This window comes from Podarcis melisellensis (assembly GCF_964234715.1).
Source record: "Podarcis melisellensis genome assembly, chromosome: 9".
In the NCBI taxonomy this organism is placed as follows: Eukaryota; Metazoa; Chordata; class Lepidosauria; order Squamata; family Lacertidae; genus Podarcis; species Podarcis melisellensis.
In genome coordinates, this window is record NC_138541.1 from 59058464 (window position 1) to 59077654 (window position 19191).

At 44.3% G+C, this 19191-nt stretch overlaps 1 protein-coding gene and 1 long non-coding RNA gene across 6 annotated transcripts in view; one reads left to right on the forward strand and one right to left on the reverse strand.

The window, feature by feature from the left end:
• The window catches only part of CORIN (corin, serine peptidase), a 106799-nt gene extending 94611 nt beyond the window's left edge, over nucleotides 1–12188 (reverse strand). Inside the window, exon 1 of one of the 5 annotated variants that reach the window (XM_081924379.1) lies at nucleotides 12053–12188. Coding sequence is in view for 1 of the 5 variants with exons in the window: in XM_081924378.1 (XP_081780504.1) it covers nucleotides 11512–11787 (276 nt within the window). In the remaining 4 variants the exon portion in view is untranslated. Of the gene's footprint in view, nucleotides 1–4618; nucleotides 4843–10449; nucleotides 10645–11277; nucleotides 11405–11511; nucleotides 11803–12052 lie in introns of those variants that run through there. The other 4 variants (XM_081924378.1, XM_081924381.1, XM_081924382.1 and 1 more) reach the window with 4 other exon arrangements.
• Nucleotides 12189–12344: 156 nt separating this feature from the next.
• Nucleotides 12345–18951, forward strand: LOC309377458. Its single transcript, XR_014171593.1, has 3 exons — nucleotides 12345–12498; nucleotides 16188–16263; nucleotides 18495–18951. It is a non-coding gene; the product is annotated as an uncharacterized lncRNA (long non-coding RNA).
• Nucleotides 18952–19191: the final 240 nt, after the last annotated feature.

Genomic DNA, 19191 nt, shown 5'->3' on the forward strand with positions numbered 1-19191 from the left:
AAAATGTAAGGGCAATGATTAGCAACTGGCAGTCTTGGTGCAAAACACTGAGATTATAATCTAGTCTCCAGTTCAGTGAAGTATATAGTGACAGGTGAACTAGCTAAGCAAATTAAAAAGTTTGCACATGATTTGCTTAAAGGTTGGAGAAGGCTCTAAAACCACTGGAGGCCTCCATAAAAGATATATCAAGCAAGGCAGCAGACACATCAGTGACAGCTAGTGAAGTGCTGGACTTGGGGCTGCAAAACCAGGCCCATCTTGGAAAGCTGACAGATGCAATACTTCAGATGAAGCTGAAGGACTAGCAAGACCAGAACTGCTATTAAAAAATTCACTTATCCGAAGTCCCTGAATGAGAAGAGAAGTGCAAGAAAATAGACTTTCTGATCAGGTTCCCCAGCTTGCTGTAAACCAACAAGTGCAAACCATAGCCCCACTGAACAGAGAACTCTCCCTGAATGCAACTGCCTGAGGCATTTGGCTCAACCAACAGAGGCAGTAAGACAATAACCACAAATATACATACAAGAATAGACTGATTAAATCATTGATATACCAAAATAGAAGTTGCTTCAAGTTTGGAAACAAGGACAACTGTTGTTAACTAGAGCAGCAAAATGTTCTTACTACAAATAAAATAGTGCTGATAAGATCTGCCCCACAACCAAGAGCTGATAGGATCTGCTCAATTAAGTTCAGGCTTTGCAGCCCCCTATGAATGCTTATATACATACAACTCTCCAGACAGACATAGCTTACAAAAGAGCCCTTAAGTCCAGAAAACAGTGAATTTTGGAACAGAGCAATCTTCTTTGATGAAACGGCCACAGCAATTAAAGAGCTACAGAATTGAAAAACCACTGGGAAATATGGGCTAGGTGGAGCATTCTATTAGGCTTTTTGCAGGCCCGAATTTAAATGACGAGAGGCCCTAGGCTACTCCATTTGTGAGGCCCCTCCCAATCCCCCACTCTCACAACTGGAAGAAAATGGAAGAACGTTATATCCAAAATTGAGTGAAGCCAAGGATGAAGACAGGTATTTAAAATTCTGCAATTCACATTTTCTCCTCTAAAGGACATAAGATGTTATTGTCAAATAGGTAAAGGTAAAGGGACCCCTGACCATTAGGTCCAGTCGTGACCAACTCTGGGGTTGCGGCGCTCATCTCGCTTTATTGGCTGAGGGAGCCAGTGTACAGCTTCCGGGTCATGTGGCCAGCATGACTAAGCTGCTTCTGGCGAACCAGAGCAGCACACGGAGACGCTGTTTACCTTCCTGCCAGAACAGTACCTATTTATCTACTTGCTCTTTGACGTGCTTTCGAACTGCTAGGTTGGCAGGAGCAGGGACAGAGCAACAGGAACTCACCCCGTCGCAGGGATATGAACTGCCAACCTTCTGATCGGCAAGTCTCAGGCTCTGTGGTTTAACCCACAGCGCCACGGTGATTTTAAAAAATGCATAAATGTTAAAATTAACACTGAAAAACTTTTGCAATAACAGAACTTTGTAAACCTTTTGTGGAATAAGCATTAATTTTTAGGAAAATTAAGTTGTAGTGTTATTCTTTTTTTAAAAAAACTTTAGTTTACAAATTATATTGCCTGGGAAATGTAAATAATAAGATCATGATTACCTGACAGTGTGGCACTTTTAGAATCTACTTTATGTTTTTATTAAACAGTTTTTTAAAAAAAAAATATTAAGAAGTAAACTACAACCATCAAATACAGTTAGACTAAAAATGTTTTTTCCTAGCCTTCCTTATAGCAAAATCATCCCAAAAAAATTTTTTGTCTAAGTTTGTTACTTTCAATGTACAGAATGCTCAGGGCGGACAACCTCTCTTGAGACACTGTGGCCCTTAATTCATTTAGTCTTGAAAAACTCCTCTCCTGAGCAGCTAGTGACCATAAAGCTAAGAAATAGCTGCAAAACTGTTTCCACATTAGGAAAGGCCATCTGAATTTTTTCCTTGTACAGTGGTACCTCGGGTTACATATGCTTCAGGTTACATACGCTTCAGGTTACAGACTCCGCTAACCCAGAAATAGTACTTCAGGTTAAGAACTTTGCTTCAGGATGAGAACAGAAATCATGCTCCAGCGGCGCAGCAGCAGCAGCGGGAGGCCCCATTAGCTAAAGTGGTGCTTCAGGTTAAGAACAGATCTCCAGAACAAATGAAGTAGTTAACCCGAAGAGGGCAGAGACAAAATGTATGGCATTAGTATATGGATTGTAACCTGGCAACACTTGCAGAGTATGCACAAATTAAGCAGATAATTATGTTAAAATAAGGCATGTCAGAAGGTAGGGGTAGCTAACTTTTTTGTCTAGAGGACTGTATTCCCTCTTCGCTAACCCTCCAATAGCTACATGCCAGCAGCAAGTATGCAAAAGTAGTTGTGGCCACCCCCCACCGCATCCTCCTATTCACACATACACACAAAGGTACGCTTCTCCAGTCAAATGATCAATCTGATGACTGATGACGCTGGACTTCACCCACCCCAGTGCTGTGGCTACTACCATTTGGGTTTGAAGGAGAGTGACAACTGTTCCAATTAAGTTTGCTAAATCACGAAAATATTAAATACTGTTAATGTGTGAAGGATTATTTTTAATTGGGGTATTGGGTCCCCACAGTAAATTTGGTTCTCTGGTATGTAGGTATCTGACAAGACTTTGAAAGGGTTCTCATTCTGTAAGACCTAATACTCAACTTCAATTTCTGTAGGGGAAACAGCAAAAGAAATAAATTCACTGGTGCAGAATAACCAAATCTTCTTATGCCTTCTATTCTCCAGAGGATGCAATAGTCTACTTGAAGCCTAAATTAGGACCCATTCACATATGTTTTCTCATTCCTGGCAGCATGGAATTCCTGTACAAGTATGTAGTTGGAATAATGCCAGTAAGGGAATTACACATCAGTGATTCCAGGAAGAGAAAATATCTTTGGTGTGCAGTTCCCTTTTGGTACCATCCCAACAAACATTTGAAGGGGAATCCCATTACACGACTCAACCTATAATGGAGAATTAAATGTCTATAATGAATCCTGATTTTCTCCAAAAGCAGTCGTCATTGTTAACAGGGAGGAAAGGAAGAAATGGAAGCTGCTTAATTACAGTGGTAACTAAAATAGACAAAAACATTTATGACCACAGATTATTATTGTTGTGTACAATACTGCAGTAACTGAGATACCCATGTACTTGGGAATATCAGCTGAATATTGATGATACATGCACATTTTTAATGTATGTTTTGCCATAGTATCAAAAAAGCTTAACAAGGCACACACAATAACATATTAGTTAAAATATTTGTATCTGAAGCTGTCCTAATACAAGTTAAAACAATTAACAAGGATTTCTGTTTCTAGTCAGTTGTACAGGTTCATAGAAATTCCACATACTTGAATGTCTAGAAATAACTCTGAACTGGGTCTAGTTTAAAATTACCCTTAAATCAGAGTTGAGGGGAGAGGAGGGGGAAATTTTCAAATTTAGCATGGTGTCTTTAGTCTCAAATCAACAATAACTTATAGATACTCTACATTTTGTTAGATATTGATGCTGAATGACTGAACATGAGCTTGTTCTCAGTAACATTATTTCTTCCTTTCTAAGGTTATGAAAAGATACAAGCGTTTCTGACCGTGTTTCTCAGCTGATTGTTGAGAAATTACATTTTAGTAAGTTTATTATTTATACAACGCTTATGTGTCCCCAATAACACATACATCCTCTCAACATTTCTCCGCATCTATTTTGGGCATAGCCCTTCTTCAGTTTAGTCTTGCTTACATGCCTTTATTTTTGTTCCAAAGTGAAACTTTATATCGAGGCAATTGTGGAAAGAGAAGACATGCAAAACCTGAACAAAGGCAATTCCCCTTAAAAACAGGCGAGCGTGGCGGGATTCCTAAAAACTTGTTGCATTAAAAAAAAGAGAATAGAAGAGTAAAAACCTATTTGCTGAGTTACATTTACCTTTGGAGACGTTTCCTTTTGGATTTTGCAAATGCAGAAAAACGAGGAAGTAGCAGTAAACTACCATAAAGCAATAATTTTTTTAAAAAAAGGTCTGGCCACCCTCTTTCACCTACCAGACAAGAGGGCAACTGGGTAGGCACTTGGTGACCTCATGGAATCCTCATGGCTCATGGAATCCATTAGATTACAAACCATGTGGTGGTGATAGTGAAAGAGTTTTACTAGCTGGTGGGCGGGGGTCGGGTTAATATGGCAACCTTACAGGAGTCACTTCGGTGGGCTTTGACAGGCAGAAATGAAGCAGGCGAAGCTTTAAAAATAAATTAAAAAGTTATGTGGAAAGTTTCCTATCTCGCAGTTGTTCAATTCCCCAGAAGGCGCGGCGGTGGGGCGGGGAGAGAGAAATATGGCTGCCCTCCCTGGATGCCCCCGTCCTCACTTGAGGCAAAACTCGACGGCAGGCTTTGGCAGGGACATAGGGCCTGCCAAAAAAGCCTGCCTCTACATGGATTCCCGAGGGCCGTGACTGGAGCGAGGCTTCTTCCCTCAGCGGCGCCGGCGTCCCCGGGCGCTCTATTTTTACGGCGACATTTTTCATTATTATTTTTTACCTCAGACTTTCCATTGCGCGGGGGAAGCGCTGAGGCCCCGGGAATCTGACATCTCAGCTTCGCTCCCGCTATTTATAGCGGCGGGGTTGCCCCGGCCGGCTGCTGTGCGCTTCTTTCCCCTCAGGGAAGAGAAAAATAATATGACACCACCGACAGGTCAGGTCTCTCTTTCAGCCGACATCTCTGAGGGAATCCCCTTCTCGTCTTCCGACGGCAGCCCCCCCCCCCTCCACCGGCCTCCTGTTCCCGTTGCCGCGCTTTTGCTGAGGTAACAACTTAAACGGGGGCTTGGATAACAAGAGTTATCTCCGTATGCTGGTTCGCGCCCACTTCCATAGACGTTATTTAGGATGCCCAAAAGTGTCCAGAGAAAGCGACCCCTCGGCCCAAATAAGCTTTTTGCATAGCAGGGTCTGGGGTGCGTTTGCCAATACTGCAGGAAACAGCAGCAGATGCTTAAAAAAAATATCAACAGATTTATTATTGCATAATAATAAAGTCTCCATGGGTTTGGCTGCCTTTTGAGGCGCTGCAAGCTTTCCTTGGTTTTGTAAATTTGCAGTCTAACGCAGCTGCTACTCTGGATTTTGCAATTCGGATTAATGTACCCCTTCCACCCAATAACTGAGACGGATGCCTAGGTGGAAATTTTTTTCCACACCTGTGAGATTTATGTGCATCCTACGGCAATCACTGGGAACCTGGAAAACTTGTCAAGCAGGCACCCCCTTTTCTGACAGGTAAACTCCCCCCCCCCCAATATCAGATACTTGGAGGCTTTTTGTTGTGGTTAACTGTGGTAGGAGAGGAAAGCAGTGGCTTTTAAAAATAATAATCTTGTTTTCTTGGAATGAGCAAAAACATCTGAGGTTCAGCCCACACCCCCAGCTCTGTGCATAATGGACACACATACATGCACTTATTATAAAAGCTACTCTGGATTTCTGTCCAGGGAGGAAGTGAGATTGGGACCCAGTAGGATCAATCCCTGTATCTGTACCTAAATTTGTATGGTCATAGAATTGGAGTTGGAGTGGAGGGTCTTGTTGTAGGCTGTGTAGCCCAACCACCTGCTCAATGCAGGAAATCCAGAGCTAGAGTTTCCCAAACAGATGGCTGCCCAGCTTTAAAGAACCTCCTGGGAAGGAGAATTCATCACTCTCCCCGTTATCTGGTCTTGTTGCTGCTCATTAAGGTATTTCCCTAATGTCCAACCACAATCAACCTATCCATGTTACTCAAGTCCTTTAGATCTAGCCTTGCCCTCTGGGACAGGCAAGAATAAGCATTTGTCCTCTTGCTACAGTGACAGCCCTTCCAAGTATTTGAAGAGGGCTTTTGTGTGCTCCCTCAGTCTTGCCTTCTTTTAGGCTAAATATCTACAGATCCTTAAGCCTTCCCTTAAAGGACATACTTTGCTGACCATCTTCACTGCCTTCCTCTGAACCCATTCCAGTTTATCTACATCCTCCTTAAATTGTGGTGCCCAGAACTCAGCACAGTACGCCAGTTTAGTTATGACTAGTGCAGAGTAACGTGGAACTACTATTTTTCCTGTGCGTTGGAAACTTCTATTAAAGAAGACTAAATAGGCACGTCTTTTTTTGCAGCCACATCACACTGCTGGCTTGTGGTCAGCTCACTTATGGTAGCTAGATATTTCCTCACCTATTCCTTATCAGTCATGTACCTATTAGTCACACCAGTTACATGCAGTTGTACACTGTTTTCTCCCTTGGAGCTAAATTAGAGTCCATCTTCTCTTTTTGTGACCCGCTAACACCCTTACTGAGACGTGGGTGGTGCTGTGGGTTAAACCACAGACCCTAGGACTTGCCGACTAGAAGGTCGGTGGTTCAAATCCCCACGACGGAGTGAGCTCCCGTTGCTCGGTCCCTGCTCCTGCCAACCTAGCAGTTCAAAAGCACGTCAAAGTGCAAGTAGATAAATAGGTACCGCTCTGGCGGGAAGGTAAACGGCATTTCCGTGCGCTGCTCTGGTTCGCCAAAAGTGACATAGTCATGCTGGCCACGTGACCCGGAAGCTGTACGCCGGCTCCCTCGGCCAATAAAGTGAGATGAGCGCCGCAACCCCAGAGTCGGGCATGACTGGACCTAATGGTCAGGGGTCCCTTTACATTTACTAACACCCTTACTGCATGACGGCCTATGGTTCCTTTCCACTTCCTTCCTGTTGTAGCACTTGTAACCCACATTAGGTCCATAGTATTCAGCTACAAATTGGCTGAATAAATACAGAGTGGTGGAATGTGTCTATGTGCGCGTATGCTCGTGCACTTGTGTGTGTCTTTTTTTTTAATGAGCTATTTTTAATTGGGAATTGACTGACTTTATATTCCAGAATATTATTATTGGCTATGAGTGACTGTTAACAGGTCCAGCTGGACGACCACTCAGAAACTTCAGCCGGTTCAAACTGCAGCAGCCAGATCACCAGCAGATCCCAGAGCAGGTGATTATTAATATTATTTTGGCTTCAATACTCTGGAATAATTCCACAACATTCAGTGCAACTACCCAAGCTCAAGGATAGCCCTCCATATGCTGTTTACCGACACCTTCTAAGTGACAAAATACTTCCCTACTGCCAAGTGAATAAACATGCTACAGTTGCAAACTGCTATGGAAGCATAAGAGAGAATAACGCTGTTTTTCACTGCTTGAATTGCCAGGCCAAGGGAGGAGGAATGTGTTTCCTCTTTGGGAGAAAAAGAGTGTGGGCAGCTCCAATGAGGAATGGCTACTTATTTCCCATAAAACTATACTGGCCTCTGGAGTAGATTGCAGAAGCATTCTGATCCAGAAAGAAAAATATTGATTATTTAAAACTGGGAATAGATTGAGGTGATGTTTAAAGACATAAACTGCAGGGCTAAACATCAAGGTCTTGCACAAATAACTCTTGAATTTACTTTTTATCAACTGTAGTTCAGACTTCCCTCAATAGATGGACTGGAAAAAAACACCAGACCTGGCAAAATTCCAGAACATGGCTTTATCAAACTGGAGTGATCGCATACGTTTCAGTTCTGGAAAATTCAAATTGTTTCAGTCATTCATAAGATACTCCTGCAAGAAAGAGTGCTATCAATTGGAATGGTTCCATTACAGGAGAAATGATACTTTAAAAATAAACAAGATAGGAAAGCTTCATTCAGTCACAGAAAAGATTCCACGTAGAGAATGAAGCAAAGGTACCAATGACTTCTTTGTTCCAAAGTTATTTTGGTGCATGAAGCTTTAAGGCTCACACTGCCCAGTTCAAAGTGTTGGATTTAACCTACAAAGCTTTATACAGTTTAGGATCCCAATACCTCATGGGCTACCTTTTCTTATATAAACCTCCAAGAACTCTATGTCCCTCTCCCCAGAGAAGTTTAGAGAGCGGCAAAGAGAAAACAGTTTTTGGGTGGCAGCCCCCTCATTTGTTGAATGCTGACCCCAGGGAGGTGCCCAATGAAGTACTTAAAAAAATCTGTAGGCATTTGAGTATTAATACTGTTGTGGTTTTATGATCATTTAAGCAAGATTTTGGGGCGATCAATCTTGTGCTGTATGTGGTGAGGATAAATTCATTTATTATTATTAGTGCCTAATTAACTTGTTATTGCTAATTTTAAATGCTACATTGCTATCATTTACATTTGTATAGTTAGTATTCTTGTACACCACTTTGAAACTTTTGTAGAAAGAAGCAGGTAAAATAATATATTGGCAGCTCCTCCATATTGGGAAGTCACATAGATATGGGATGCAATAAGAAGGTATCCCCTTATCTCCTCTTACCCATAATTATTAACATATCTTCATGGGAAAAATCAGTTATACAAGTACTGCTGCTGCTACCATAAACATTATAGCATCTGGATTTGTTATGTGTGCTATGCAGTAGACCCCAGACGGACCAAAAGTATTGTTGCACACCACCCCAATCTCAGAGCAGTGAGAGATTCCGGGGTTCCAGGCACTCACCAAGGGTTGGTGTTTCCTTTTGTGAATGAGGCACAGCAGTGACTGTGGTCCCTGTATTTTACAGTTCATTTACATATACAGTGGTACCTCGGGTTACATACGCTTCAGGTTACAGACTCCGCTAACCCAGAAATAGTACCTCGGATTAAGAACTTTGCTTCAGGATGAGAACAGAAATTGTGCTCTAGCGGCACGGCGACAGTGGGAGGCCCCATTAGCTAAAGTGGTGCTTCAGGTTAAGAACAGTTTCAGGTTAAGAACGGACCTCCGGAACGAATTACCCGAAGTACCACTGTATATACAACCTGAGCCAATGATGGAGGGGCTGACGACATTAACACCCAAAAGGGTCTTGTTCCTCCCACAGATGCAACCTTGGATTCAAGCAGAAATCAGCTGAGATTCTCTCTGCCTTTCTAGCCTGCAGCTTTTTCCTCCAGGTTACATCACAGCAAACTCTGCCCTCCAACTCAGGCTTTGTCCTCCTAACTAAAAGTTGAAGAAGGGCCCCCACCCAGTTGCCATCTGGCACAGAGCCCCCTTTCCTCTGTTGTCTCAATGGCCCGATCACCCAGGCGATTACCTCATCAGGAAGCTATCCTGGCTTGATTAGCTTTTAACACTTGCTAGGATTATAGGAGTCTGGCACCCACAATCTCATAACGCTGTTTAGATTTGATGAAGATTCATTTGTCACTGAAGTTGGTTGGACCAGATTGTTTGAAGAGTTGTGGATCCAAGCGTTATTTGGGTATCCGAATAAACCACTTGTTTAGTGGTTTCAGTCAAATGCAGGAAAGCAGCAGTAGGTTGGTGGCCTGAGCATACTTTCTGTGCAAGCTTATACTTGTCTCCTCAAAAGAAAATGCCATTACGCTCAGTGGAACTTACTCCCATGTAACTGAATAGGATTTCTCCCTTACTTAAGTTCCAACCTCACCAAACTCTGTGGAACTGAAGAAGCCTGCATATTTCTTTAAGGTCCTTTGTGGTTTAGGAGTGTTTTTAAGCATTGCTGTTAGACTAGTGTACTGTGATTGGAAGCAGTTAAATGTCAAAACCAGGTGGTGCTTTGCAGGTCCTTTCCAACCTATGAGGTTTAAGGTATTGATCGGGAACTATCTCTTGCCAACTTAATTGGACATAAGCGGCTGGGTGAAAACAAGCGCTAACAAACTCACCCATTTTCCGCTTTAGTTTGCTTTGCTACGTGTAACTGTTCACCTCTTAGGAAATTAGGAATTACCCTTGTTGCTGACTCTCTATTGGAAAGAGAGAAGAAAAAGCGGACTGACATAAGACTTACATAATTCACTTTGTATTCTGAAGGCGCTACGGAAATAGGGAACACGATAACCCCTTTGCTTTGTTAAACCCTGGATCCACGCTCACTGCGGGTGAAGGTTTCGAAGAGAAAAGGCCGATTTTGGAAAGACAACGCTACAAAAGAAAAGCCAAGTATCTCAGCGGATCAGTCCTCCCAAAGAATTAAGTGAATTGGAGAGGAAGAACGAGCAAAAACTAACTCAGGGGACAGATCGGTTTTGTTCTGATCTCTTTGTCCCACTGAAGAAAGGAAAAGTGCAGACACCACGGCTCCTGTCTACAACCAGCAAACTAGTACACTAAATTCTCCTTAAAACCCGTCCCCCTTTCCTAAGGCAGTCCCAGCCGCTCCCGCGCAGCCCGGGGCGCAACGCGCAAACCTGTTGCAGGCGCTACTTTGTCCAGAGACTTCGCCGTGACACAGTAAAAAATCAGTTTGTTTCGTATTTCTCCCCACGCTTTTCCCAGACCAGGCTATCCATGTTTGCAACTGCTGTAGCAGGACAGACGTACCTAGGGACCGCAGCTTTCCAACAGCGACCTGCCCAACTGCTTTGGCTAATAACTGGACCTCCTGGTGGCTTGCTGGTTTCAGCACCACCAAAAGACGCGCGGCCACTTGCCTCCCCACGAGAAGCGAAAGGACGGAGGGGGAATCGGGAACCAATCGCGGCTTCTAGCCGGCTACACCACCGCCCCGTGTCATTTCTGGATACTTAAACGCGCCCCAAAGGCCTCCTACCCGTGTGCTTGAGTGTTTAGATGGACTGGCAGACGCACCAACTAGGGACGACGCAGCGAAACCACTTCCCGTTAGGCTACTGATTAATTAATATTTGTTTAGTTTGCAAGCGTTTGGCGTTTATTCCCAGAGTCAAGATAAATAATGTCTCCAGCAACTGGCACGGTAACCTCTCGCTTCAAATTAGAGATTGGCTAGGGGAAAGCGCGTTTCTAGGCAAATAACTCCCACGGAAAATCGCTTGCTTCTTCCTCCTCTCACGGGCCCATTCCAAACATTACCGGGCAGCCAACTCCGGCTTCCTGCGAGCGTCCACTTTCCAGGAAGCTGCGTCCAATCTTAGTGAGCTTTAGTACTACATGCAGTCAGCGTTGCATTCACACTTCAATTTTTAAGCGCGCGCTTCAATTGCACCGTGTGAAAGCGCAAAAGGCCATCTTTCTTTAATCTGGAACAAGTCCCGCTTCTATAATCTACAATCCCCACACCCGATTAAAAAACCCCACTCTGGGCATAATTGAGAGAGAGTGGAGGAAATCCACCGTTACGTGTTGACCCCACTTGGGGTCAGAGCGGCTTCCAAGGTGCGAGAAACTTACCCGCGAGGTTTAAAAAGAGAAGGACACAAATAAGCAGCAGTAGTAAAAGGGCATCGCTTCAGGCTCGGCTCTACCGGGAGAGCCTTTCCATCCGCTGCCGCGTACGCGCACCAGCAGAGCGCGCGAGGCTGCGATCCTAGCATTTTTCTAGGAGGGTTTTCCTTCCCCGGCTGCCTGCCTCCATCTACAGCGTTGGGCTCGGGCTGCGCCAAGTGGCCAAAGCGTTTGTCTTACCCGCTGATTGGCAAGGACTTGCCGGTAGCGCTCTTCTTCCGGAGGGAGCGGCTGCAGCGCCAACATGCTCCGGCTCCTTCGCTGGCTACGGGTCTCTCTGGGCGCCTTGGCTGCAGAGCGCACCGTCACGGCTGCGGAGTGCCCCCACGGTAGGTAGGTAGGTAGGCAGGCAGGCTCCTTCCGAGTGGGGGTGGCTCGGCATTTTGTCCGTTCAGCAATCCACACCCAACTCCTCCCAACGATGATTGAAATCAACTCCGGGAGAAAGCCACCCATCGCCCCCCCCCCGCCCGCCCCTTCTCTTTCGGCAAGGCAGCCAGCTTCGGAGGAAGAGGAGAGCCCGGGGAACCTGTGCCAAAGGCGCAAAGGATGAGAAAGGGCGCGCGGAGATGGAGAGCTCGAAGCCACCCCGTCTTCAATGCGCGCACCCACCCGCACCCCAAAAGAGACCCCGCGAAAGGAGAGCAGGAGGCTGTCACAGATCAGCCTTAAAAGCGACGGGGCTCTCGCTGCCTCCGTCCCTCGCACCTTTGCCGCGTACCTGCTGCGCGCCTTGGGCGTCTTCACTCGCCAAGTTGAACCTCGAAGCACCGGCGCCAGGAAAGCAGGAGTTTCGCCCCGGCTAGCCTGTCGAGAGCTGTCTGTTCCTTCGTCCACCGGCGACCCTGCGGAAAGAGACGACTCTTTCCTCAATACCCTCCTGCCCAGCAGCACCCCCTTCTCCTTATGAAACAGTATTAAGTTGTACTTAGTACGAGTTGGACGTGGCGAGGCTTATATAAATCTCTTTCAACAAAAGTTTTCTTTCTTTCTAAAAGCCAGCTCCCGTGGTGGAATGCCGCTGCCTCCGATTTTGGCTGCAGCAGAGAAAATACTCTGAACGCAGGTAGTGGATAGATCTCACTGACCATAAGGAGATGAACTACAAAGTGAATGCCTGCTCATGGGACTGTTCATGGTTTTTGATTGTCACTTTTAAAGTTCTCAGTAGGTTCCTAACAATCGCATAAAATCCACACCTTTTCTTGCTTACTGACACTTTTGTAAGAGCCGGGAGCACATTTCGGACCACACAGCTTTCTTCCCCACAGTAAATTCTTTGCTATTGGGGTTGCTATATGAAATAGGTCTAGGATGCTTAGAGGTGAGTGCCTGCACATATTGCACACTCAGTTCAAATGGGATTAAAACAGTGACTGACAACTTCTTTGACAGGCGTACCACAAATTAAATCCAAAGTTTAGCATGAGTATGCATTTGGTTTAAGGTATTTGTATGCCACTCTTCATAATATTTAGGCCACAGTCATTGGCACACTTCAAAACAAAACAATAGGCCACTTAAAAGTAACAAATAAATAATAAACAGTACAAACTGAAACGGTGACTGAAGCATAAATAAATTCCAGTGTCTTAAAATATAATGCAGTGGGCACTAGGCGAGTCTCATTCAGGATAAAGTTATGAAACCACAGTGCCACAGATGAGCAAGACTTGTTCGTTGCTGCCTTCTTAGCCTATGACAATGGTGGTGGCACTGCGTCCCAGTGGAAGATCTTAGTGCTTGGGTTATTTGTGCATATGTGAAAGACCATATATAGTTCCCTATGCTTTGGAATGTTTTGCCTTTTGTATACTGAATTAGGCAGCAAGTACCAATGAAATTCGCAACGGGGTGAGCTCCCGTTGCTCAGTCCCTGCTCCTGCCAACCTAGCAGTTCGAAAGCACGTCAAAGTGCAAGTAGATAAATAGGTACCGCTCCAGCGGGAAGGTAAATGGCGTTTCCGTGCGCTGCTCTGGTTCGCCAGAAGCGGCTTAGGCATGCTGGCCACATGACCAGGAAGCTGTATGCCGGCTCCCTCAGCCAATAAAGCGAGATGAGCGCCGCAACCCCAGAGTCGGTCACGACTGGACCTAATGGTCAGGGGTCCCTTTACCTTTTACCAATGAAAGGATAGGCAGGCAGAAGTATAGGTCCAAATCTCTCATGAATAGCACCCTCCTGCAAATGAGATGAATTCTATGAACTAGCTACACAGCGTGACAATAATACAGAAGGTATACAGGCCAAAGGCACATACAACAACTGCTTTAACCTTGCATTATGATGGTTGTATGAAATAAAAAACTGAGGAGTGACCGCACCTGCCTCCCAGAACTCTTTGCTCTCCTGCCTCGGTCACATGACAAGATAATACCAACCCATTCATGGCATCAGGAAACGACTCTAATAAACATTTCAAATGCTTTTAAAGTTACATTGCAGTACAGGCAGCAACCATTTTAGGCATGTCTAATAATAATAATAATAATAATAATAATAATAATAATAATAATAATAATAATAATAAATTATTTATATCCCGCCCTCCCCAGCCAAAGCCGGGCTCAGGGCGGCTAACAACAATAAAATAATGCAACATTCTAAAATCATTTCATTATAACATTAATTCAAATCAAATTGATGGCAACCATTGGGCTAGAGTTCTGTGAGGATTGCCAGAGGAGGGGGTCAGGCTGTGCCTTGGCCAAAGGCCTGGTGGAACAGCTGTCTTGCAGGCCCTGCGGAAAGATGTCAAGTCCTGCAGGGCCCTAGTCTCTTGTGACAGAGCGTTCCACCAGATTGGAGCCACAGCCGAGAAGGCCCTGGCTCTAGTTGAGGTCAGCCTAACCTCTCTGTGGCCTGGGAACTTCAAGATGTTTTTGTTTGAAGACCGTAAGTTCCTCTGTGGGGCATACCAGGAGAGGTGGTCCTGTAGGTATGAGGGTCCTAGGCCGTATAGGGCTTTAAAGGTTAAAACCAGCACCTTAAACCTTAATTATGTGCACAACTGTGCACGTGTGATTCACACTGAACCTGGAAGTGACCCGGAAACATCACAAAAAGAGGCGGAATGGAGTGTTTGCAGGCTTTCTCAATGGAGTTTCAAATTTACGTGATTTCACTTAAACTCGCAATGCCTTGGAACGTAACCCCTGTGTAAATTGTGGTTTGCCTGTATTGCAATGTAAACTTGAATATATCTAAGAGTGAAAATTTGAACATTGTAACCATAGGAGCCAACTCCTAGGGGCCAAGGGGTATTTGCCCCCCACCCGCCAATAAAACATTTGAGGGGGCGGGGGCCCCCAAAGTTGAAGGGCACTGCCATTCAAATTGTGTCTGTGCACTGCGTCATGTGATCCAATTATGCAGGGCAGGGCTTACTTGCCCCTGTTTTATTTAAGTTGGTACCCCTGATTGCAACTGTGCTATCATATTAAAATCTGAAGTGGCATGCCTGTTTCTTCACACCTCCTAGAGAACATACACTCATGAATGGGGTATCTTACTGTAGTGACCCAGCTTCTACCCCAAATTTTAAAAGGTACAGTGGTAGGCTTCAATATGACATGGAGAATAAGGATCTGTCCCCTTTTACAATATAGTTCCACAGGGAAAATCAGCCACATTAATCTTGAACGATTCTTTTTGTCCTTTGGAGACTCCTTAAGAGAAGGATAAATATTGACTTTGAAAATGCTCATGGGGAAAAAATGTCATTTATTAACATAGTTTCTGACTTTATTCTCTGCATCATTTTTCTTCCCTGTCAGAACTGTTGACAAAAATGTCAAGAACTAAAATCGTACAGGATAACACTTAACAGGAGGAAGCGCTTTAGTAATCTGAGATGACTTCTGGATTATCCATCTTGTTCACTTTGCTCTTCTATAAACCCCATATGGAGCAGTGTTGACCATTTTATAATCCTAACCAGCATGTAATCCTTAGATAATTTGGTATACAGTAAGTTACATGGCTGTAGAAAGCAAGGGCTTGAGAGTTCACAACCACCATATTGGTTCTCAGGGTTGGGAAACAGCTAGTCTGCAGGGCACATGCAGCCTGTAAAGCAGTGTTTCCCAACCTTGGGCCTCCAGCTGTTTTTGAACTACAATTCCCATCATCCCTGACCACTGGTCTTGCTAGCTAGGGATGATGGGAGTTGTAGGCCAAAAACATCTGGAGGCCCAAGGTTGGGAAACACTGCTGTAAAGGATCCAAACATGGCCTTCAAACCATGAAAAAAAAAAAGATCTGGTTTCTAAAACAACTGTTTTTAGATTATGAGTATGCTCTTTAGAATTACAGTTGTACCTTGGGTTAAGTACTTAATTCGTTCCGGAGGTCCGTTCTTAACCTGAAACTGTTCTTAACCTGAAGCACCACTTTAGCTAATGGGGCCTCCTGCTGCCGCCGGAGCACGATTTCTGTTCTCATCCTGAAGCAAAGTTCTTAACGTGAGGTACTATTTCTGGGTTAGCGGAGTCTGTAACCTGAAGCGTATGTAACCCGAGGTACCACTGTAGTCACTGTCTACATGCTCTGCTTACCTACAATGAATGAGTCATAGGAGAAGGAGACAACAGAAAGTACAGGAAGAATGTTGTGGTCACAGTAGATACTGTAGTAGTGTTACTGACTCGGTACTCATACTGCACATCACTTCTGGCATTACAGTGATAACTTCTTTGCATGCACCCAAAGCTAGGACATTCCCATGCTCTCAAGTAAATAATGCCTCCTACGGTTGTAGTGGGATAATACACTGTTCTGACCTTTGAGCTCTACAACAACACCAGCAGTAAAACACAAGATGACTTATTAATGTACCATTTTATTTATTTTTCAGAAGCACCCACATTTAAAAGATATTCAATTTCCAGGGCTCATCGAATTGGAACCGAACCAACACAGCTACTTTACAGGTAGAATGCAATTGTATTTCTGGCTCCAGATAACCAATAACAAACAACGTGTATTAATAAATTATGTTGTAATCACTTTTTTTTTTGGTAGGAACATTAACCAATATAACTTTAAAGCATACTGGGGAAGGGAGTAGCATTTTCTAGTACTGATGTCACCAATTAAAACCACAAAGTGCTTGGAATTTGTGTAGCCGTGTGACATTGCCAAGCTCAACTCTCCATAAATGGGAAGTTTAAAAAACAACCACCCAGTCATCACTTCACTATGTTGGCATTGACAGGCCATTCAAGGTGTTGTTTTTCACCTTTACATCTCAAGCCCCCTATATTTAAACATGTCCCCCATAGGAACTAACCCATTCTATTAAGAACAGCTGGAAAAGCCTTCCCCAGGTTGCCTTATGATGCACTCCACCCTTGTGGGTGCCAACTATCTGGAATTCCCTTCACAGAGATATTGCTCTCTAAAAGAGGCTAAAACCTTCAACGTTTACTGCATACAAATCCAAATACTGAACATCAGCACCACTACTTCTTCAGGAAGAAAAAAAAGCAAAATTAAAGAATGTGTTTTAGGTCTTTCTCTTTTTTAAACAAGCGGCATGGAATTCTAACAGAATCATTATAATTTCAACTTAATTCTGCCAATGGAAAGCATTTCTATTTAATTGTACCTCTAGATTCTCCAGCCCCATTTTAGAGTTAGTTAGTCACATTTATTTAAAATATTTTTAGCCCACTCTTCATCAACAAGCGGCCTTAGGGTGGGGCACAACGGCACAATATAAAACCACTACAAAACAATCTGCCATAATTCAGTATTCTAGGATTCTATCAAAAGGCAGATAATTCACAGTCAAGACAAATAACCAGGTCCATCAGCACTAATACCCCGTAGGCCTTCGATTAAGCATTCCTCCTCTACTTGGACTATGCTGCCTCTTTTGTACCTGCGGTTATTGGTTCCACCCTTACAATTTTCTAATAGTTCTGTACTCCAGCTTTCAACTGTCTGGCAAAACTACAATGCTTTGCCATTCCAAAATACAGCGGTACCTAGAGTTACAAACGCCTCAGGTTACAAACGCTTCAGGTTACAAACTCCGCTAACCTGGAAGAGTTACCCCGAGTTGAGAACTTTGCCCCAGGATGAGAACGGAAATTGTGTGCCGCCAGCGCAGCGGCAGCAAGAGGCCCCATTAGCAAAAGCACGCTTCTAGTTAAGAACAGTTTCAGGTTAAGAACAGACCTCCGGAACAAATTAAGTTCGTAAGTAGAGGTACCACTGTACAACCGAGCCTTTTATAATGCATGTTTGTAAATGAGGCAAGAACTGCCATGGCGATATATTATACCAAGATGTTGTTTTGACTATTTTTCTTAAAGCTGCCTCAAGCCTATTTTGAGGAGACAGCACATAAATATGGTGGGGCCTGCCAAATATATGTTGCAATGTGTTGCTCCCTCTGACTGATCCTGTTCCTCCTCATCCTGGAAAAAAGAGATAAGTGGGGTGCCGCAGGGTTCTGTCCTGGGCCTGTTGTTGTTGTTCAACATCTTTATAAAACGATTTGGGCGAAGGAATTGAAGGAATGTTCATCAAATTTGCAGACATCATGGATGCTTTAGCTGAGATTCCTACATTGCAGAGGGTTAGACTAGATCACCCTTGGGGTGCCTTCCAACTCTACAATTCTGATTCTAAAGTGTGGGGAGCCTTTAGCCTTCTGACATTGCTGAACTATAACTTCCAGCCACTGAGTTCCTCACTCCTGCCAGATACCCTGGAAGCTCACAGCTTCTTATCAGCCTCCTGTTGAGTTTTTCTGTTAGTCTGCAAAGTCATATACTTCTGCATATCTAGCATACTCCAACAATGTGCAAACTACTACTTTGTTTTTGGGTGGCCCTGTTCTGTTCCTAAACCAGTAGATACTTGACCACTGAATTCACAATTGGGAGAGAATGATACATCAGTAAACAACAGGTAAAGAAGACAGTTGGCATAATCACATTTCAAATACTTACTATTGCAAGAGGTTCATAAGCTGAAGAGGAGACCTGAACTTCTGGCTGGGACAAGAGAGTCAAGTTAAAATGCTGAAGCATATATAACCAATATACAACATCTACATGAAACTGCTAAGTGGTGTCAGCTGGAGTTTTGGAGTATGTTATCAGCAATATGCTGACAACACACAGCTGTTCCTTCTCCTTTACATCTACAGGTGTGGCCATCAGTGGAAATGCTGAAACAATGTCTTTCCTCAACAGTGGACTTTATGAGAGCCAGTAAACTGAAGCTCAATCCAGACAAGACTGAGGCACTGTAAGTGGGTGGATCTGTAGACTAGATGTGTAGGAAGTGCCCTGCTCTGCATGGGGTTATACTTCTTCTCTAGTAGCAAGTGTGCAGTTTGGGTGTACTGCTGGATCCATTACTGTCATCTGAGGCTCAAGTGGCTTCCATGATGCAAAACCCCTGCATCCGCTTTAGCTGGTGGATGCGGGTGGCGCTGTGGTCTAAACCAGACAGCCTAGGGCTTGCTGATCAGAAGGTCGGCGGTTCGAATCCCCATGACAGGGTGAGCTCCCGTTGCTCGGTCCCTGCTCCTGTCAACCTAGCAGTTCGAAAGCACGTCAAAGTGCAAGTAGATAAATAGGTACTGCTCCAGCAGGAAGGTAAACGGCGTTTCCGTGCGCTGCTCTGTTTCGCCAGAAGCAGCTTAGTCATGCTGGCAACATGACCCGGAAGCTGTACGCCAACTCCCTCAGCCAGTAAAGCGAGATGAGTGCCGCAACCCCAGAGTCGTCCGTGACTGGACCTAACAGTTACCTAATCTGCACTCATCTGGACAGGGGCAGCCCAACCTCTGTTGTCATGTGTCGTACATTGGGCCAACTTTGATGATGGTTCAGAAACTG